This window comes from Neofelis nebulosa, chromosome 4, assembly GCF_028018385.1.
Source record: "Neofelis nebulosa isolate mNeoNeb1 chromosome 4, mNeoNeb1.pri, whole genome shotgun sequence".
NCBI lineage: Eukaryota > Metazoa > Chordata > Mammalia > Carnivora > Felidae > Neofelis > Neofelis nebulosa.
The window spans coordinates 84,676,206-84,694,584 of record NC_080785.1 but is presented as its reverse complement, the minus strand read 5'-3'; the positions used below and the strand labels follow the sequence as shown (position 1 = coordinate 84,694,584).

General features: G+C 33.8%; 1 protein-coding gene across 1 annotated transcript in view; it reads right to left on the bottom strand.

The window, feature by feature from the left end:
- SEMA3C (semaphorin 3C) overlaps positions 1 to 18,379 on the bottom strand; it is a 177,511-nt gene that overhangs the window by 63,762 nt on the left and 95,370 nt on the right. Inside the window, exons 5-9 of the mRNA XM_058725269.1 lie at positions 14,858 to 14,977; positions 8,545 to 8,635; positions 4,492 to 4,611; positions 2,537 to 2,679; positions 661 to 775 (exon numbers count right to left, since the gene is read on the bottom strand). Coding sequence (XP_058581252.1) covers positions 661 to 775; positions 2,537 to 2,679; positions 4,492 to 4,611; positions 8,545 to 8,635; positions 14,858 to 14,977 — 589 coding nt within the window. The remainder of the gene's footprint in view (positions 1 to 660; positions 776 to 2,536; positions 2,680 to 4,491; positions 4,612 to 8,544; positions 8,636 to 14,857; positions 14,978 to 18,379) is intronic.

Genomic DNA, 18,379 nt, shown 5'->3' with positions numbered 1-18,379 from the left:
TTTTGCTAATTAGCTATTAATAGTAAAAATATTTAGCTGTATTGGCATACAAACTGATTTCAAATCAGAATATTAGAATTTATATGCACATGAAATACACATTCTTTTAGAAAAACACAAATAGGGGCGCCTGGGTGGCTCAGTTGGTTGAGCGTCCAACTTCGGCCCGGGTCATGATCTCACAGTTTGTGGGTTCGAGCCCCGCATCAGGCTCTGTGCTGGCAGCTCAGAGCCTGGAGCCTGCTTCGGATTCTGTCTCCCTCTCTCTCTGCCCCTCCCTGGCTCACACTCTGTCTGTCTATCTCTCTCTCAAAAATAAAAACATTAAAAAAAAATTTAGAAAAGCACAAATATATCATTACTCATTTGTCAATTACACAAGCACCTCTCTGTCTCTGTCATACACAGACACACACACTCATTCACATATCTTGGGTAATTCAGTGAAGTAAATGTTTCAGTAGTGCACTCAGGGGCAAAACAGATTTAAAAAGTACTTAAAGAAATTTATGAACAGTAAACAGATCATTCATTCAAACTGGCACATGATTTATGCTGAGAACATTCATGGAATATACATCCTCTGCTGAGAGGTTATTAAAACATATAAACTTTACAAAATCTTTTTCAAAAACATTTTTCAATCTCAAATCCATGTACCTAATTCATCAAAGTATGTTTCTGGGCCATCTTCATCGGTTACAGAGCACACGAGCCTCGCTTTTAAGAAGGTCGTCCACTTGTTGACAAGGCTACGCAGACCTCCAGTGTCATTCTGAAACCATTTTGAAAACACATTTCAGATGGCTTAAATAAATACTAAAATGTATTAAAAATTCATCTTAGATTTGTATATCTTGGGGATTTGTTATAATCCGAAGTATGCAAATGTTAACTATATCCGCATATCAAAAAAGAGGAATATTTAAGATTTATAGTGCTTTATAAAATAGCTATAGCTATGCAATGAATTTTCTCCAATATGGTATCAACTGAAGATGTTTCGAAGAGGAGTTTAATAAATATATGCCCTAAAGCTTTCTAAATTTAACAATGTATGATGAAATACCTTTGAAATGTTATGGAGAACATATAATTTAATGTGCCTTTTCTTGATAACTCATTGTCTTCAATATGAACATAAATTATTGTATGCAGTGAAGATTATAGATGCTACTGTGGTCAGGAAAGTATGTTTATACTTCTGTCAAATGGTCTCCAATTTGACACTCACTTCTCTGTGTCAGCATTTAGTCCTCAGTATTTCCAATCAAATGCTTTAATATACACATTTCTCTGGCTAGGGCAGGAAAAGTGGTGTTTGGATCATTCACATAGTCTCTACTGATTGCTTTCTGTATGTCCAGAAGCCTTTCATCCCTTCTGCTGCCTTTACTTTCTGAGGAGCAGATGACCTCCACAATCAGTGGAACACTGTAATATCTAAAAATAATGATTTTAAATACTAAACACTTGAAGAAACACTTTTGCACAAAGTATGCTAATCATAAATCAGTCAGGGAAAACCTGTAAAAATCTCATACGAGAGGGCATCATGAGCTTTTTTGAGTTGCTCCGTATACTTGCTGTTTATACACAAGACCATTTGTTTACTGCTGTTAACTAGGACTGTATTTTATTAATGCATTTCTTTTTTTTTTTTTTTTTTTTAAACGTTTATTTATTTTTGAGACACAGAGAGACAGAGCATGAATGGGGGAGGGTCAGAGAGAGAGGGAGACACAGAATCCGAAGAAGGCTCCAGGCTCCGAGATGTCAGCACAGAGCCCGGCGCGGGGCTCGAACTCACGGACCGCGAGATCATGACCCGAGCTGAAGTTGGCCGCTTAACCGACTGAGCCACCCAGGCGCCCCTATTAATGCATTTCTTAATTTTCACTGTTGTAGACAGTTCTCCAACAATTGTCCTTACTGAGGTTTTGCTGTATTTTATTCACAAGAATTATTCTGTTTCTGTGATGTACAGTTTAGCTATTTGTTTTTAATACAAATGTATTAAATGGATTAATGCATTAAGTGGAAAAGCAAAAATTAAATAAAACGTCTCATTTGTATAAGACCATGACCAAAATATTTCTTTGAATTAAGCTTTTTTATTTATCTCATATGACCGATGTGAATAAACATTAAATTAAAATGTCTTCTCTCAGGGCACTGGGGTGATTCAGTCAGTTAAGTGTCTGACTTGATTTCAGCTCAGGTCATAATCTCACAGTTCGTGGGATTGAGTCCCATGTGGGACTCTGTGCTGACATCTTGGAGCCTGCTTAAAATTCTCTCTTTCCTCTCTCTCTGCCCTTCCTCCACCTGTGCATGCTCTCTCTCTCTCTCTCTCTCTCTCTCAAAATAAATAAATAAACATTAAAAAAAAATCTTTAAAATGTCTCCTCTCAATATTGAGTTAATTTGTAACAGTAGATGAAAGTAGGAAAATAAACTATTAGCAAAAGAAAATACATTTATACAATTTGAATTTGTGAGTCTTTCTTCAAATTAGGACAGGATTAATACTTACAGGACATATTCTAGCAATCATGGAATGAATCTGTTTTGTGCTTCTGCTATTGTCGGTCAGTTTCTCTTTGAAGAAGAAGTACACCTTAGCATCATTTGGATCCGTGCCATCTGGGATGACATGTGCATCCACAAACATAGGTTCTGGAAAAAAAATACAAAGACTAAATATATATATATATACTCATGATGGAAATCTATCTACCGTCCACCCAAGTAAACCACAGGCACATGCCTTCTCCATCCTTGGTACAGAAGAACAATTCAGAGTTCATAGGCACAAAGTCTACGAGCAGTAATTGTATTCACACAACATATTGTATTTGGAATGTCAAGTGCCACAAAATATATCTATAATATAACAGCTTCAACTACTTTTCCTGGGGGGCACTGGGTGGCTCACTCGATCGAGTGTCAGACTTCAGCTCAGCTCATGATCTCCAGTTCATGGGTTCAGACCCTGCATGAGGCTCTTTGCTGACAATTCAGAGCCTGGAGCCTGCTTCGAATTGTTTCCCTGTCCCTCTGCCCCTCCCCCCTGATGCTTTTTCTCTCTGTCTCTCTCTCCTTCAAATAGAAATAAGTCTTTAAAAAAAACTATTTTTCCCTATCCACAATACATTCTAGAAGTTCAATAAATGCAAAAATTCTTTGGGCAATGATGAGTTCTAAAAAAAGTAAAAACGTTTCTACCAGTTATTTCCCATGGAATATAATGGCCATTTTTCGGAAAAAAAAGTTTGTTTTTCAAAGTATAGTTTTCAATCTAGTGCATATAATATAAACTCAAATTCACTGAAGCAGAATGAGTAGGGAGTCCAAGATCTGAAAAACACATTTTTTTTTCTTAAAATACAGCATATGAAATGAAGGGGAAATTTTTCAAGGAAAAAATGCAGTCATTTGAAGACATAGAGGGATTCCTTATTTCAAGAACAAAAGAAGTTTTAGAATACTCTATTTCCAGATGTACTAGTGTCATAAATTGAAGAAGTAAATGGACAATCAATGCTTTCTTGTGCCTGTCTATCAGTGAAATAAGATGCTTAAGTGTGGTGATTCATGCTTTGCTATGCAATGTTAAGTGGATTGCCAAATTTAGGGTCAGCTAGAAATCTTCCCCAGGGAGAAATGACAAAGTTCTTAGTGGTTTCTGCCTCCTCTAAACAACAGCAAATGACTGAAATTGTACATTTCAAATGTCAAATGAATATCTTTCATGATGTGAAATTCATGTGACACCCCCAAAATTGGAAACAACTCAATGCTTATAATCATAAAGTTATCATACCTATGATTTCCATTAAGTACTAAATAAAGTATAAAAAATATATATACCAGTTTTATAATTTAATAATCTAAACATAAAACAAATAGGAGGAGTTCTTGAAAATATTTTAATCATTATATCTATCATAAATTTAGGAAATTTTTTAGATTTGACATTAAAATATTCAAGCATGATCTCGCAGTTCATGGGTTCGAGCCCTGCACTGGGCTCTGTGCTGCCAGCTCAGAGTCTGGAGCCTGCTCTGAATTCCGTGTCTCTCTCTCTCTCTGCTCCTCTCGCACTCATGCTCTCTCTCTCTCTCTCTCTTAAGAATAAATAAACATTAAAAAAATAATAAAATAAAATATTCAAGCAGACTATATGAGTAAAATAGCATATTTATGTGATATATAATTGGAGAAGATTCTTAAATGTGAGCCTGTATGATAAATATCACTGTCATTTTTATTTATTAATACATCTTATGACAATTGTATGATGGTTAATAAAGAGTTAGAATATGAACTATGGACTACTTCGATTATTTATGTATCCTAAATATTAAAAATAATAAAGTACAGAATTGTGACTTACATCATGGCTTTTTAAACAATTTTAACCTTTCTTCATTAGAGAATAAAATAGTTTAAAGGATGATTCTAAAAAATTCACAAAATGTTTCTTACCACTGAGCCATTTGGAATTGTGTTGATCAGTTCTGACTGCATTCCTCTTCGTTAAACTTCGAAAAATAGCAGCATCTGTGCCCATGAAATCTATATACATTCCAGAGAAAAGCTCCTCATCTATGAAGAAGAAAATGTCAACACAATTTTAAATCTTTTTTAGAAATCAAGAACTTGCTTGTTAGATGATCACACAAATTACAGAGTGTTTATAATTGTTGTTTTTCATTGTCCATCACATAAAAACATTGGATAAAATGTAATCTGATGTCATTATTGCCTGTGAGTTTACTAAAACAACTTTTTGTTATAGAAATAAAAATTATTCTGCCTGCACTTAATTATACTAAATACATATGTTTATATAGTATGTATCAAAAATGGTGGAAATAATATATGTGTTAAAGATAATAAAATAGCTTAATTATTACTTTCTTTTAATAAATAAATAAAAACTACTATAAGAGAGAACTCAGTTTCTAATTTTGGCAGTAATTAACCAAGTGGGAATTAGGGCTAAGTCATTTAACACCTGAATCTCTATCTTGTCATCTGTAAAATACAGGAATTGGCTTATGATTTCAAAAGTTTTCACTATATTAAGAATTCCATGATTTCACCAAACAGATTGAAGATATTAGTTTTTATTGTCAAAATATTATTAATGGTAAAATTATCTTACGATTAAAAGTATATGTTTTAATTTGTATGCTATAAGGTTTCCATAAGGTGAATAAAGTGCTACTTTTTCAATTGTAACACTCAATTTATTAACATTATGCTAAAAATATAATATTATGTTAATAACACACATATGGTTTGACATATGAAACCATAAAAAATAGAATACAGAGATAAAAAAAATATATTTTAAAATTAAATTACCATCATTAATGGAAAAATCAGATATTTTAATATATATTTGCACAACATGAGACATTGAGCTTATTTGTTAAGGTCCATATTAATTTTTGCCTATTAAGGAGAGTAAGCATTGAACTGGTATGTGCGACCCTAGAGTAAAAAATAGTAGTTAAATGTCTATTTAAAAAAGAATAAAAGTTATCAGGTCTGATCCAGGGAAAAACCATGCAGTTTTTTTTCTTTGACTGATGTTCTAGAATCAGTCTGGCTACCTTCAGATCATGGTCCTTTTGGCAGGACTGTAGCATTTTGAAGCACTCCAGTCTCACTCCTTAGTAATAAGCAGTACCAGCTAACCGAGGACAGAATGGAGAATGAAATGTTTTTAATCTCCAATATGATCTCATCAGGTCATGAACTGGACCCCTACCAGTGAGCGAGTGGGTATGGCAGGCATTATGTTGCCCAGTTCTGCTTCCTAGTAGGGGTCTGAGGTCCGTGGGAACAGATTATAGGGAGATAACAAAAATGTCCATGAAAGCATTTTGAGCAATTTAGCTTCAAAATTCTGTGAACATTTGTGAAGCATCTACACAAGTATTCTGTAGATACAATGGTTGTGACAATTAAAATAATTTTGCAATTAATTATTTCACATTCTTTTTATACCTGATACCCCCCAAATGGTGGGTTATAAATTTCTGCTATTCAATGGATTGATTAACACAGCTGTCAATTATCGGATCTGTTTCCAGGAAGAAAAGGAAAAAGGACACTCAGAGGATGATGTATGGCAGAGAGGGCTGAGTCTAATCTTATTGCATACCACTTATTAATTATGTCTTAGCTACTACAAAAGCCTGCCAGTCTAATTGGCTTCATAACCTGTCTTAAATTCTCAGTAATTTCAACAGCAAATCAGGAATAATGAAGTTTCTGCTTTATTTTGTATAAGAAATAATCAATTCCACTTTAAAAAGAATTCTGAATAGGGATTTTTTTTTCAGAATGTTTGTGGAGGATTTATGCAAAGATAAACTTGTGCTTTTTAACGTTAATCCGAAAATACTTTGCTTTCGAATTTTACTTCCACTGACCAGAAAAACCTCATTAGGGTCTTTATAGGTTCTTTAAGAAATGTCATCTGACTTCTTATTGTGATACAACAATGGCATGACAAAATAGCAAAAAGCACTAAACTTGCACACTGGGTTAGATTCCACAACTGTATTATGAAATTTGGAATTCTCCAATTCTTAATGCTTCTTGGCACTTTAACAGATAGAAACACTTTAAACATTCTGTGTTATTTAGTACCTTGCAATCCAACAGACATGATAAAGCCCCAAATGCCAAAGTGAGATGACTACACAAATTGACTGTGTAATACTGGAGATAATATTGGAGAGAATGTTAGAGGGATAATCAATAGAACAAGTAAAATGACAAATGCAAGCTAATAAAACTTCTTCCCCCTTTTAGTTTCAGTTTTTAAGGTAAGCAAATAGTTTACTGACTCTTTGATAGTTCAAGTTCTAATGTTAATCAAAATATTGAAAGGTAGTATAGGAACATAAGCATAGGAATTGAAGTCTTGGATCCTTAGTATATGAAAGCCAATAACTAATTTTGTAAACAAATCCAATTCTCTAAGGACAAAACTATTAAATGACTTAACAAGTTTAACAGGAATATTTATAGTGCCCAGTTTTAAGCCTTTTTTGTTCCAAATGATATTTGATGAGTATAATTGTTAACACAACTTTGAATTTTATTTTCATAGCATTTAACGTGAAGTAAGTAAAAACTCTACATATTTATCTAGTATTACGTAGCATACCATTTTGATAGGTGAATACAATTTTCTTCCTAATGAAAACACTTTCCATGCACTGACTCTATTAAATAATATTTAGAAGCTTATCTGAAAAGTCCCTGCATCAGACATAATTGGGTATGTTGTGACTTCAAAGCTTTATACTTCTTGGTCCCAATGATATACATTCATCTCCTCCCTGCCCAATCTGAATAATCATAGGAAAGAATTCACTGGATAACCTCCAAGTTTACATTTTAGTCAGTGCTGGATGTACCTGTCTTAATTTAGTTTCCAAATATGAGAAAGATGAGTTGCTACATTAAATGAATAAAAGCAAGGTGTTCTGAAAACAATAATCACCTTTCCACCTGTTCCATTGTCAAGTAATGCAATTTATCACCGGCAACACATAAGAAAGCAAAGGGTAAAAGCATCTACTGTCCATTCAACACACTGAAATCCCAGATTTGTCCCCACAGGCAACACATGTTAAGTCAGGCATATTCTGGAAGTGTCTTAATTAACCAGAAGAGAATGCCTTTAAGTGAATTACAGAAAGGCATCCAATGATTGAGATTCAAAGATATTGATTTGTTAATATATATAGCACCAAGCGACTGGGCATGTTTTTTAACTGATACATTTTATAGAAAATGGGGGTGGGGGGAGTCACTTTGCTACCACCTCTTTTTAGTATAGTACCTTCTGGACAATTGATAGAGAATGTATTTGGCTAAGACATGCACTTTGTTATTCTTTCATTTGAAAGAAATACCATTTTTTTAAAAGTTTACTTTGTGGGGGAGAGAGAGCGTGAGTACATGAACAGGGGAGGGACAGAGAGAGAGGGAGAGAGTTTCTCAAGCATGCTCTACACTGCCAGCTCAGAGCCCGATGTGAGGCTTGATCTCACAAACCATGAGGCCATGGCCTGAGCTGAGGTCAAGAGTCAGACGCTTAACCCCCTGCGCCACCCAAGTGCTCCAAAAGAACTGCCATTTTAATTATCTGTAAAATATTGCTAAAATTTATGAGGAAAAATGGGTATACTGAATACTACAAAAACAACTACAGAAAACACTGAGAATTACTTTATATTTCATTACATGTATACAAATACATGTTTTGTAAATGTTGACATGCTCTAGAAATGACATCAGCAACACAGTAAGTGAAAAAATAATTGCTTATCATTTAATCATGAATTCTTGAAAATGAGAAACTACAATTTCTCAGTTTACAACTTTCTGTTACCTCACTTAGGTCTATCATTCATGCTACCTTCCCAATGGGCACACCATGTCATGAATTTATTTTTTTTAATCCTTTTTATTTTATATTTCCCCCTCCCTCTTTTATTTTTGACTTACTGATCATAACAGACACCGTGTTCACATTGGGGTTGAAGGAGCAGCGCCCTTTTCCAGATTCACACTTGGAGTCAATCACGAAAACTTGGTCCTTTATTATAGACAAAATACAAATGTAGCAATAATAAGTAGCTTTATATTTAGTTAACCAGATGGTTCTTTAATAAACAAAGCATCATCATAAATAATATGCTTTTTATTGGTTTGCCTATGTTTTCTTAATTTACTTTCTTAAGACTTTCTTGGCCTATGTGAAGAAATTATAAATTATAAGCAAACTTCACTAGGTAAAAGTTTTCATTCTACTACGATCCCTGTGAAGCTGATTCAATAAGTTTTCAAATCTATATCGGCAAAAACCACCTGGGAATCAAGGATCATTGTAAACCTGAACTAGATAGCTTGAACACTGGCCAAAAGAAGAAAATTGCCCATAGAGGAATAATGTATACAAGGATTATAATAGTTCCAAAATAATCAAGACATTTATAAAATACTAAATTTTTATCACCACTTAATTTTGTTATATAAGCATTATACTCAATTCAACAAAATAATTCATAATTCAGATAAAAAATGTTTTTCACTCATTTAACAAAAATTTATTGAGCATGTTTTTGACTCAACACATATTAAATGAACATCGAAAGTCTGCCATGCACTCCTCAGCCATCATTAGTTGCTTCAGGGCCAGCTTATTAAGCATTTACTATATGCCAGGCACCAACAAAACATGAGGAATACAGTAAACCAGACAAAAATCTTCTTCCTCAAGTAATTTATAATATAATGATGGAAAATATGAATATAAAAAGAATAATACACAAAACATAGAATATGTTACATGGTGCTCAGTGATCAGGACAAAAATTAAGCAGAAAATGGAACTAGGGAAACCCAGGGATGAGAGGTAATAATTCAGTTTGAAATATAGTGGTCAGCGTAGCCTTACAGAGAGGGAATATTTTTTTTGCTTGTATATTTATCTTATTCTTAAATAAAGTCAGTAAAAGCTACTACTAAAATTCAAAGACCAAAGTTTTCACTTTTGTAGGCTGCATGAGATTATGGAGGATCTTAATTATTAAGCTAAGGTTTTGCAAAATTTTCCTGAAAGAAATTCAGTTTCAATATTTTTGAGTATGGAAATGAAAGAATCAAAACACTGCTTAAGAAGATTGGGTCTTACCTTGGTGTTTTAAGAAGATTGAGAAAGGCAGTTATAAAAACAGACACTGGATTAAAGAAAATAGATTTGTTTTCAAGTGCAGTAGTCCAGGAATTAGGTAATAATACTCTGACATGCCAGGATCTCAGTGATCATGGTGAGAGGAGTAAAGATGCAAGAGAATTTGTAAAGTAAAAATCAACACAGCTCGGCAATCAATTACCAACTGGATGTGGTTCAAGGAAGAGGAAGAAAACAAAGATGATTCTGAAGTTTTGACTCCTTAAAGAAAATAAAACTAGTTCATTTTTGTTACATTGATTTTGATGTGTTGTCAGAATATCACTGACATGATGGGGGAATCATAGAACTTAAAAAAAAATCACAGTCCTCTATCCTGGAAAAGTCTTATAGAATGATTTTCTTCAATGAATTAACTCTACAGATGAAGAAAATATAACTTGCACAAGATCATGTAGTTAAATTATGACAAAATTAAAGTTAAAATTCAGTCTCCTGACTCCTCACTATGTCTATTTTCCAAAAAGTCAGTATTTATACAATGACCTTACTTAACAAATAATTGAGGAAAAGCAATGAAGTTTAGTAAAGCCAGCTGTGATCAGTTAGCCAGAGATGTACATATATTATACTAAAAAAGTGAGAGTTGGCATTGAAGGAGTTGATGAAATTGCTTAGGTACCACTTGCTCTCCACCGAACGATTTCTTTATTGTACGGCGTCCTCATTCTCACACGGTTATAGTCTAGATCTTGTCATTACCAGAAAGAGTATCGTCCACCAGAATAATCACTAACTCAAGCACATAGCAACAAATCTTCAATTTTATCTCTTTTCCATTTTTTCTCAGTTCATCAGCCTTCTGTCTTCCTGACTTTTTTGTTAACCCGTATATATTCAATGCTATTTATTTTCAATATGTTTTTTACAGAAATACTAAGTTCCTTGATTCTGCGATTTTTTTCATTGAAACCACAGCCTGGAAGGGTATGTCTACCTGTACATTCTCCATACTTGTTTCCATATATCTAAGTATTTTGCAGAAGGTAGTCCAAAAAGGTAAATTCAATAAAAATGATTTTTTGGTCACCAACACAAAATGGATCCTTATACAGCTCAGCAAACTTTCAAGGACACTCATATCAATTGATTGTTCCATTAATAATTTCAAACCACTGTCACTATAGACAAATCTATTAACAAATGATTGATCATATAATTGCAGATTAAGTGAAGCCTTTAAATGAGATGTCTTTAACTTCTTACTACCAAACACATAAATACACATACACTAATACATGCATTAGCACATTCTTGTTCCCGCCTCTCTACTTCTCTGACTGTTTCTTCTTAGTCATGTTTGAAGGTCCTTTCCCCCATCTTGCCCTTAAATTAAGAAACCCTCAAGTCTCAAGCATAATCACTCTTCTTTTTTCACACAGTACTCTGCATGATTAAACCCTTGCATTTCCTGGGCTTCAGTTATTCTAGTAAAACAACGACTCAAACATTTATATAGCCAACTTTATATTCAACTGCCTACTTGACATTTCTACTTGGATCTTTCAACAGCAACTCAGACTCAAGAGAACCCAACCCAGGCTTAAAACCTTAACCTCAACATGATTTTCTTTGTTCTCTCTCATCTCAGTTCATGACAACTATATAACTAAAGAAACCAAAAACCAAAAATGAAAAACAAACAACAAAAATGTCAATACCTGTATCATTGTAAATTTCCTTTTATATAGCCAAATCCACCACTCTCAACTACACCATCTTACACTTTGTGCTTATTTTTCTGTCTTATTGCCACTCCCCTGAGTATGATAATTTCTTTCTTGGCCTATTATATCCATTCTCTAACTGATCTCACCACAGCCCTCTCAACCCCTCCCTACCCTCAATCATTTATAATACAATACACAGTGACAACACAATGCTTTCCTTGCCATTTTCTGCTTAAGATCATTCCAGTTGCTTCTCCTTTGACACAAGATAAAGATCAATATCTTAAAGGTAGCTTACAAGTTCTAATATAATTTTGTGTCAGTCATTATCATTAAATAAATACATATTTGTAGATTGAATCAATAAAAGAGAAATAAATAGGACCAGAAAGAGAGTAAATGGTGAAAAATTAGGAAAGAAGGCATGGCAAAATGTTTCATGGTTATAGGTGTTAATAAAGGCATTGAAAAATAGGGGGCATGGCCAACATGTTATAGATCGGTCAAGGAAAAAGGATGCAGATTAAGGGAATTAATTTGATCACTGAGGACTCTTGGCCACTAGAAAATAGTTTTAGTTTATGGGTAGTAATGAATGTCAGATCAGAAAGGTTTAATAATGATATGAAAAACAGGAATGTAAAACAGAAAACATACCCTACTAGTCTGAGAAGTTTTGTGATCAGTAAAAGAGGGAAAAAAGAAGTTGAAAAAAGTCACAGACCCAAGATAATGATTTAAGGAAAAGAAACATGATCCTATTTTTAAACAGGAAAAAAAGTAAATGCAAGAGAAAGGAAATGAAGATATAAAACAGTAATAAAGGTTATTGATAAAAGCACTTTATTGAGAAGGAAAATGGACAACTTTTTTTCTGACAAAAGGAAAGCTACAAAAAGACACATAAGCAGAAAAGTTTGGTGACTAATTTGCTTCAAATGGCACAGGGAATGATTTGAATGCCTGTGTTATGCTTGGTCATTCAAAGGTAAGGTTATCTGCTTAATGACTGGCAGAGTCAGAGGCTTAAATGGTATTCAACTGCTGGAACCAATGTATGGAGACATCTTATAAAATCAACCAAAAATGAGATGTAGGAATAGTCCATGAATGTGTAGTGAAATTAACCCACTATTTATTTTTGTTAATGTTTTGTTCATTATTTCAAGTCATTATTTACTTGTGTTGCTTTATCTTTTTCCAGGAACAGAAGACAGGGGATGAAGACGGCAGACAGAAGAGAAGAACCGTGGTTAGGAATTGGTGTAGCAAGGACTGCAGACATTTTGGATGGGCATCACTGAAATGTTCTAGGAGAGCTCTGAATCACTCTCACAGAATAATGGGAGACTCATAGGATATAATGAAAGTGTGTGATGTTCCAAATGTGGAGTAGGCTCAGAAAATGCTCTCTGAGAAAAAAATGAATGACTATTTGACAGATAGATAGAAGGTGGTCGATAGTATCTAAGAAATAAAACTGAATAAGTAATGACTATGTGACCCTAATTTGGTTCACTGTCAAACTGGTTGTAAATACAGGAAAAATACCATATCTCAGTATCAGCACATGGTGTTACTAGTAAGTACTATCTCTGGTCATTATAAAATGCAATGATAGTGATGCATAAGAAGGAAAATTCTCTCAAAATACAACCTCTCTGTATCATGTCTTCATTTTACACTAGGGGATCTTTTATCCTAAACTAAAGAAAATAAATACAGGAGATGTTTGATAAACTACATAGTCTATATTTCTGTTACTGTTTACATACTATAGATACATAAAAATGATGTTATGGTAAAACCCTTTGACTTGAACTGACTGCATACAAAGCTTAAAATTCATTAACTCTTTTCATACTTAAATTGGCACTTAAGATGTTCACATATTATTTAAAGAGATTAATTAATGGAAATGCTTCCCCTTTGAAATCTATCTTTTGAAGTGAGACTAAAGTAGTTCATATATTTAGTAAAGTGATTAAATTTTATTCCATGCTGGTTTTCCAAAGGAGATTATTTTTTGGACCGACTTTCCAATTAAGCCTTGAAGTGCATAGTGGGCAATTTGTACATGGGAAAATGATTTTATTTGAAATCTGTGCTCTGAAAACTGCTATGCTATTGTTGGCTAGTACAGTGAGTGCACAGCCTTCAGTGGCGTGTCTGACGGATGGCAGACGTCTGGGGCAGTAGTTTATTTAATCAATTGATCACAGGCATGTGGTTCTAATGACAAGTTCAACGTAGCCAACGTACTTTTGCAAGAGGCATAGTTCTACTTTTCTTTAAGAATTGTAATATTTCGTATCATCTTGAACCACCTGGAAATGCCTCATTTGGCATTTGGGGGTCAACTTGTAACCACTCAGTTATGTTTAAATGACTTTTTATTTACCAAAAGATATGTATGTATAAATTACATGTCCGAAAAAAATTTAATAATAAAGTAATATAAAGAGAATCATTATTCAATTATATTTGTACTAAAGTAGATTAATCTTTGTTAAGGGAGGATAAACTTAATAAGATATAGCAGTAGCAACATTTAATTTTTTTAACAGTTCTAATCTCTAAAATTGAATTAATATATAAGAACTGGACATTCTAGATTTAAGTTGCATAATGGAAACAAAGCAAGATAATTTGAAATAATTAAGTTTTTTAAATGCTTACATTTGTTAAAACAACATGTTTGACTAAAAGAAGAAGGAAAAACTCTTTGGTCTAATGCATACTTTTCTTAAGTCAATAATTTTAAACTGGGACAAACACGGTTTTAAATCTCATAGGTGAAGTTCAACCAGCTTGTATTTATCTATACATTAGGTATACATTTAGTGTTTAGTAAATGTTTTTGTTCAAAGAACCCCAAGTCATTTTAACTAATGTAGGAAAAAGGATAGAAAAGTCTAGTGTAGACTAATGTTTGTCTAAAATCAAAGTATGACCTTTGATAGAAACTTCTTTTCAGCAAAGGCACCTGGCATCCTGCTTTATATATCTCTTACAGGTATCTCATAAAAGTTTACCAAGTTTGAAAGTTAAATAAAAAATTACTTAAAACAGGTTTAAGAAAGTGAGTTTATACTACAATATTTCTATAATTTGGAATAAGCATTTTTGATACCTTTCTTTCTAAATAATTATAAAATTACATCACTTTTATTTCCTTTGTCTCTTGCAGATTTTTTATTCAGAAGTTATATAAAACAGCTACACTCTAAGTAACTTGGGGGACAGTAACCAAATGGAATATATTTAGAGTTAAAAGGGCTTGAAGGTTTTTAATGGCTATTGATGATAATTCCAAGTTTTTACTGTCAAATACAGTTTTAAGAAATCTTTGAAACTCACACCATAACTAAAAATGAAAAACTTTTACACTTACCTCTGATCTTCTCCCTCTATTCAAATAAGTACACACTGGGCTGAAAGCCCCACTGCCACAAACGTACAAGTGAGTGCGGTTGAAAGCTTGAATTACACGGACGAAGTTCCCACAGCCATGCTAAAAGAGTAGGTGAATAAGCAGTTAGTAATAAAGGACTTTTACTGCTATTTCTAAGTGGTCCTGTATACTTCGCTATATATTTTCCTTTCTGCTCTCACTTTTTTGTTGTTGTTAGGAGATAACAAGAGAACAACATTGTTTATTTTATTGGTTTACTTCAGCAAGAAGGTAGTTCAACTTAATGAGTAAAATGGCATATCTGTCTCATATTTCAATATTTTATATACTGTGTAAGTTTTTATGTTCTGAAACTTTATGAACTTACTCTTTACCTGAAAAAATTGAGAAATTGAAAAGTACACCAAATTGTTTCCTCGAATTTTCATCAATATGTTACACACACACACACACACACACAGATATTATAAACATGTTTTTAATGATATTGTGCTTATACAAGGTCCATATCATCGTGAGTACACAATGGCAAACACTATTAGCTTTTAGAGTTGGTGAATGAAACAAGCCATAAACAAAATGCCAGCACTGTGATGCGATTATTATCTCTCTGCCCTTCATCCCCTAAAATACCTTCTTCCCTAGTCTTCTTTCTCACCTGCTCCTACTCCAACCATTGGAAATGCTGTCATTGATTCACTCAATGAAATGCAAAATAATTATTGTAATTATAAGTTGACTATGACCTTGCAGAAGTATATAAACACAGTCTGCACCAAAGGCAGATCCCTGTGACTGAAGTAATCATTGCATGTCTATATTGCTATGTTCACTAGACTTTGCTGACTACAAATTAATCAAGCCTGAAACTGAATTTTCTTTGTATTTTTTTCACAAAGAACATCATTAAAAATGTTATAGATTATAAATTTTTTTAATAAATATATTAAAAGTTAACACTGGTTTTCCCATGGGTGGTCAGACAACATATATTTCTTTTTTCTCTTCCAGGTACCATATTATTAATTTTTTATAATGCACATCTATTATTTGAAAAGTAAAAAAAAAAAACAATTCTGTTAAAGTAGAAGTTAAAGATTTTAGAAGTTAAATTTAAAGTCAATATTATTTTACATTTTCTCAAAATTTTCTCCTTTTATATAAGTACTTGCCAGCCATTATATATGCTTAATTTTTATGTAGTAATTTTATACATGTTTCTATTATGGATTTTAATATGAAATAATCAATCATTAACTCAGATGCCAAAGAAATTAGTCCTTACAGACCAGACTATACACCTATTCTTATTTTAAGACATTAAGAATTTTTGTTAAATAGATAGTATCACTGTATCTTGACACCTGTTTATAGAGGTACTTGGAAATTGACTATGTAACTGCAGATGATAATGTGTTTCTCTGTAGAAAAAGAATAGATGAAGTATGGTGTGTATATAACATGTCTACATTAGGGATATCAGTGAGCAATGAGCCTTGTGTTTACTTTTTTCACATCCAAGTTTAGTTATTCTAGGATTCTGTATATATTATTTTCCCATAAGGCATGAATCCAATTCAATTCTATTTTATTTTATTTTTTATTTTATTTTATTTTTTTTATTTATTTCTGGGACAGAGAGAGACAGAGCATGAACGGGGGAGGGGCAGAGAGAGAGGGAGACACAGAGTCGGAAACAGGCTCCAGGCTCCGAGCCATCAGCCCAGAGCCTGACGCGGGGCTCGAACTCACGGACCGCGAGATCGTGACCTGGCTGAAGTCGGACGCTTAACCGACTGCGCCACCCAGGCGCCCCTCAATTCTATTTTAACAGATTATATGTCCTCTTGAGTTTTGTAGACAGTTTACTATCATGAATGATTGGTATTGATAAAAAAGAAGGATGGCACTAATATGTTTTATATTTCAAGTACAGATTATACTTGTTTCATGTATATTTCTATATACATTTTATATTTACTTATTATAGCCAATATCTGTTGATAATTTATTATGTTCTAGACATTGGAATGATCATTTTATATATTTAACCTGTTTTTATTTCCCAGGACGTTTGATTTTTACCTTTATAGCTCATATTTACTGAGAGTACTTTATGCCACTTGGGCATTTAACATTCATTCAATTTGTACAAGTCCTTTTAGAAAAATGAAGCTTAGAGCTTTTTTAGTTAACTTGCTTAATGCCATTGATCTAGAAACAGGTAAAACAGATTTTCAAACACAAATATGTCTAACATTAAATCTTGTACTTTTGGGGGTGCCTGGGTGGCTCAGTCAGTTAAGCATCCAACTTTAGCTCAGGTCATGATCTTGTGGCTCATGAGTTCAAGCCCCGCATCAGGTTCTGTGCTGACAGCTCAGAGCCTGGAGCCTGCTTTGGATTCTGTGTCTCCCTCTCTCTGTGCCCCTCCCCCACTTGAACTTCATCTCTTTCTCTCTCTCTCTCTCTCTCTCTCTCTCTCTCTCAAAAGTAAATAAAAAATTTAAATATTTAGAAGAATCTTTAAACAAATCTTGTACTTTTAATCACTTTGTATTTTGTCTTTGGGTGAGGAATCCACACTTGGCAGAGTGGAGTTTTTACAAGTTATTGATATTTACAGAGCTCTTAAGCCTTTGATATTAATTGTTTTTTAATCCTCAAAGCAATGTGCCAATTAAAGTATTAGTTCCATTTTATTGATAGGGAAATTGAGTCCCAAAAAAGGTTAAATGAAGTGCTCTAAGTTTTATTAAGTGACTGAGCTGTGTCTTGAACCATGGCTAGCCTCCAACATCCAGCTTTTCTAAAGAAAGGGGTTGAGGGACGCCTGGGTGGCTCAGTCGGTTGAGTGTCCGACTGTGGCTCAGGTCATGATCTCACAGTTGGTGAGTTTGAGCCCCGCCTCAGGCTCTGTGCTGAAAGCTCAGAGCCTGGAGCCTGCTTCAGATTCTGTGACTCCCTCTCTCTCTCTCTCTGCTCCTCCCCTGCTCACACACTGTCTCTCTCTCAAAAATAAATAAAGATTAAAAAAAAAGAAAAGAAAAGAAAAGAAAGGGGTTGAGGGGTGCCTGGGTGGCTCAGTCGGTTAAGCATCTGGCTCTTGATTTCAGTTCAGGTCATGATCTCATGGTTCATGAGATAGAGCCCCATGTCAGGCTCTGCACTGACAGCAGGGAGCCTGCCTGGGATTCTCTGTCTATCTCTCTGCCCCACCCCTGCTTGTGCTCTCTCTTTCTCTCTCTTTCTCTCAAAATAAATAAATAAATATGAAAAAAAATTAAAGAAAGGGGTTGATTAACCATGAGACAGATTTTCAGACTACCTGATGATGCTCAGTGTGCCCCACCAACGTTCCCCAGAGAGATAAACACAAAGGAAAAAAAAAAAAAAAGCAAGTTAATTACTGAAAATCATTTTCTAGTTACTTTCCATTTCCATAGTTTCTGTCCACGTTATTTCTGATTTAGACCATAGCAACCATATCATTCTTATCCA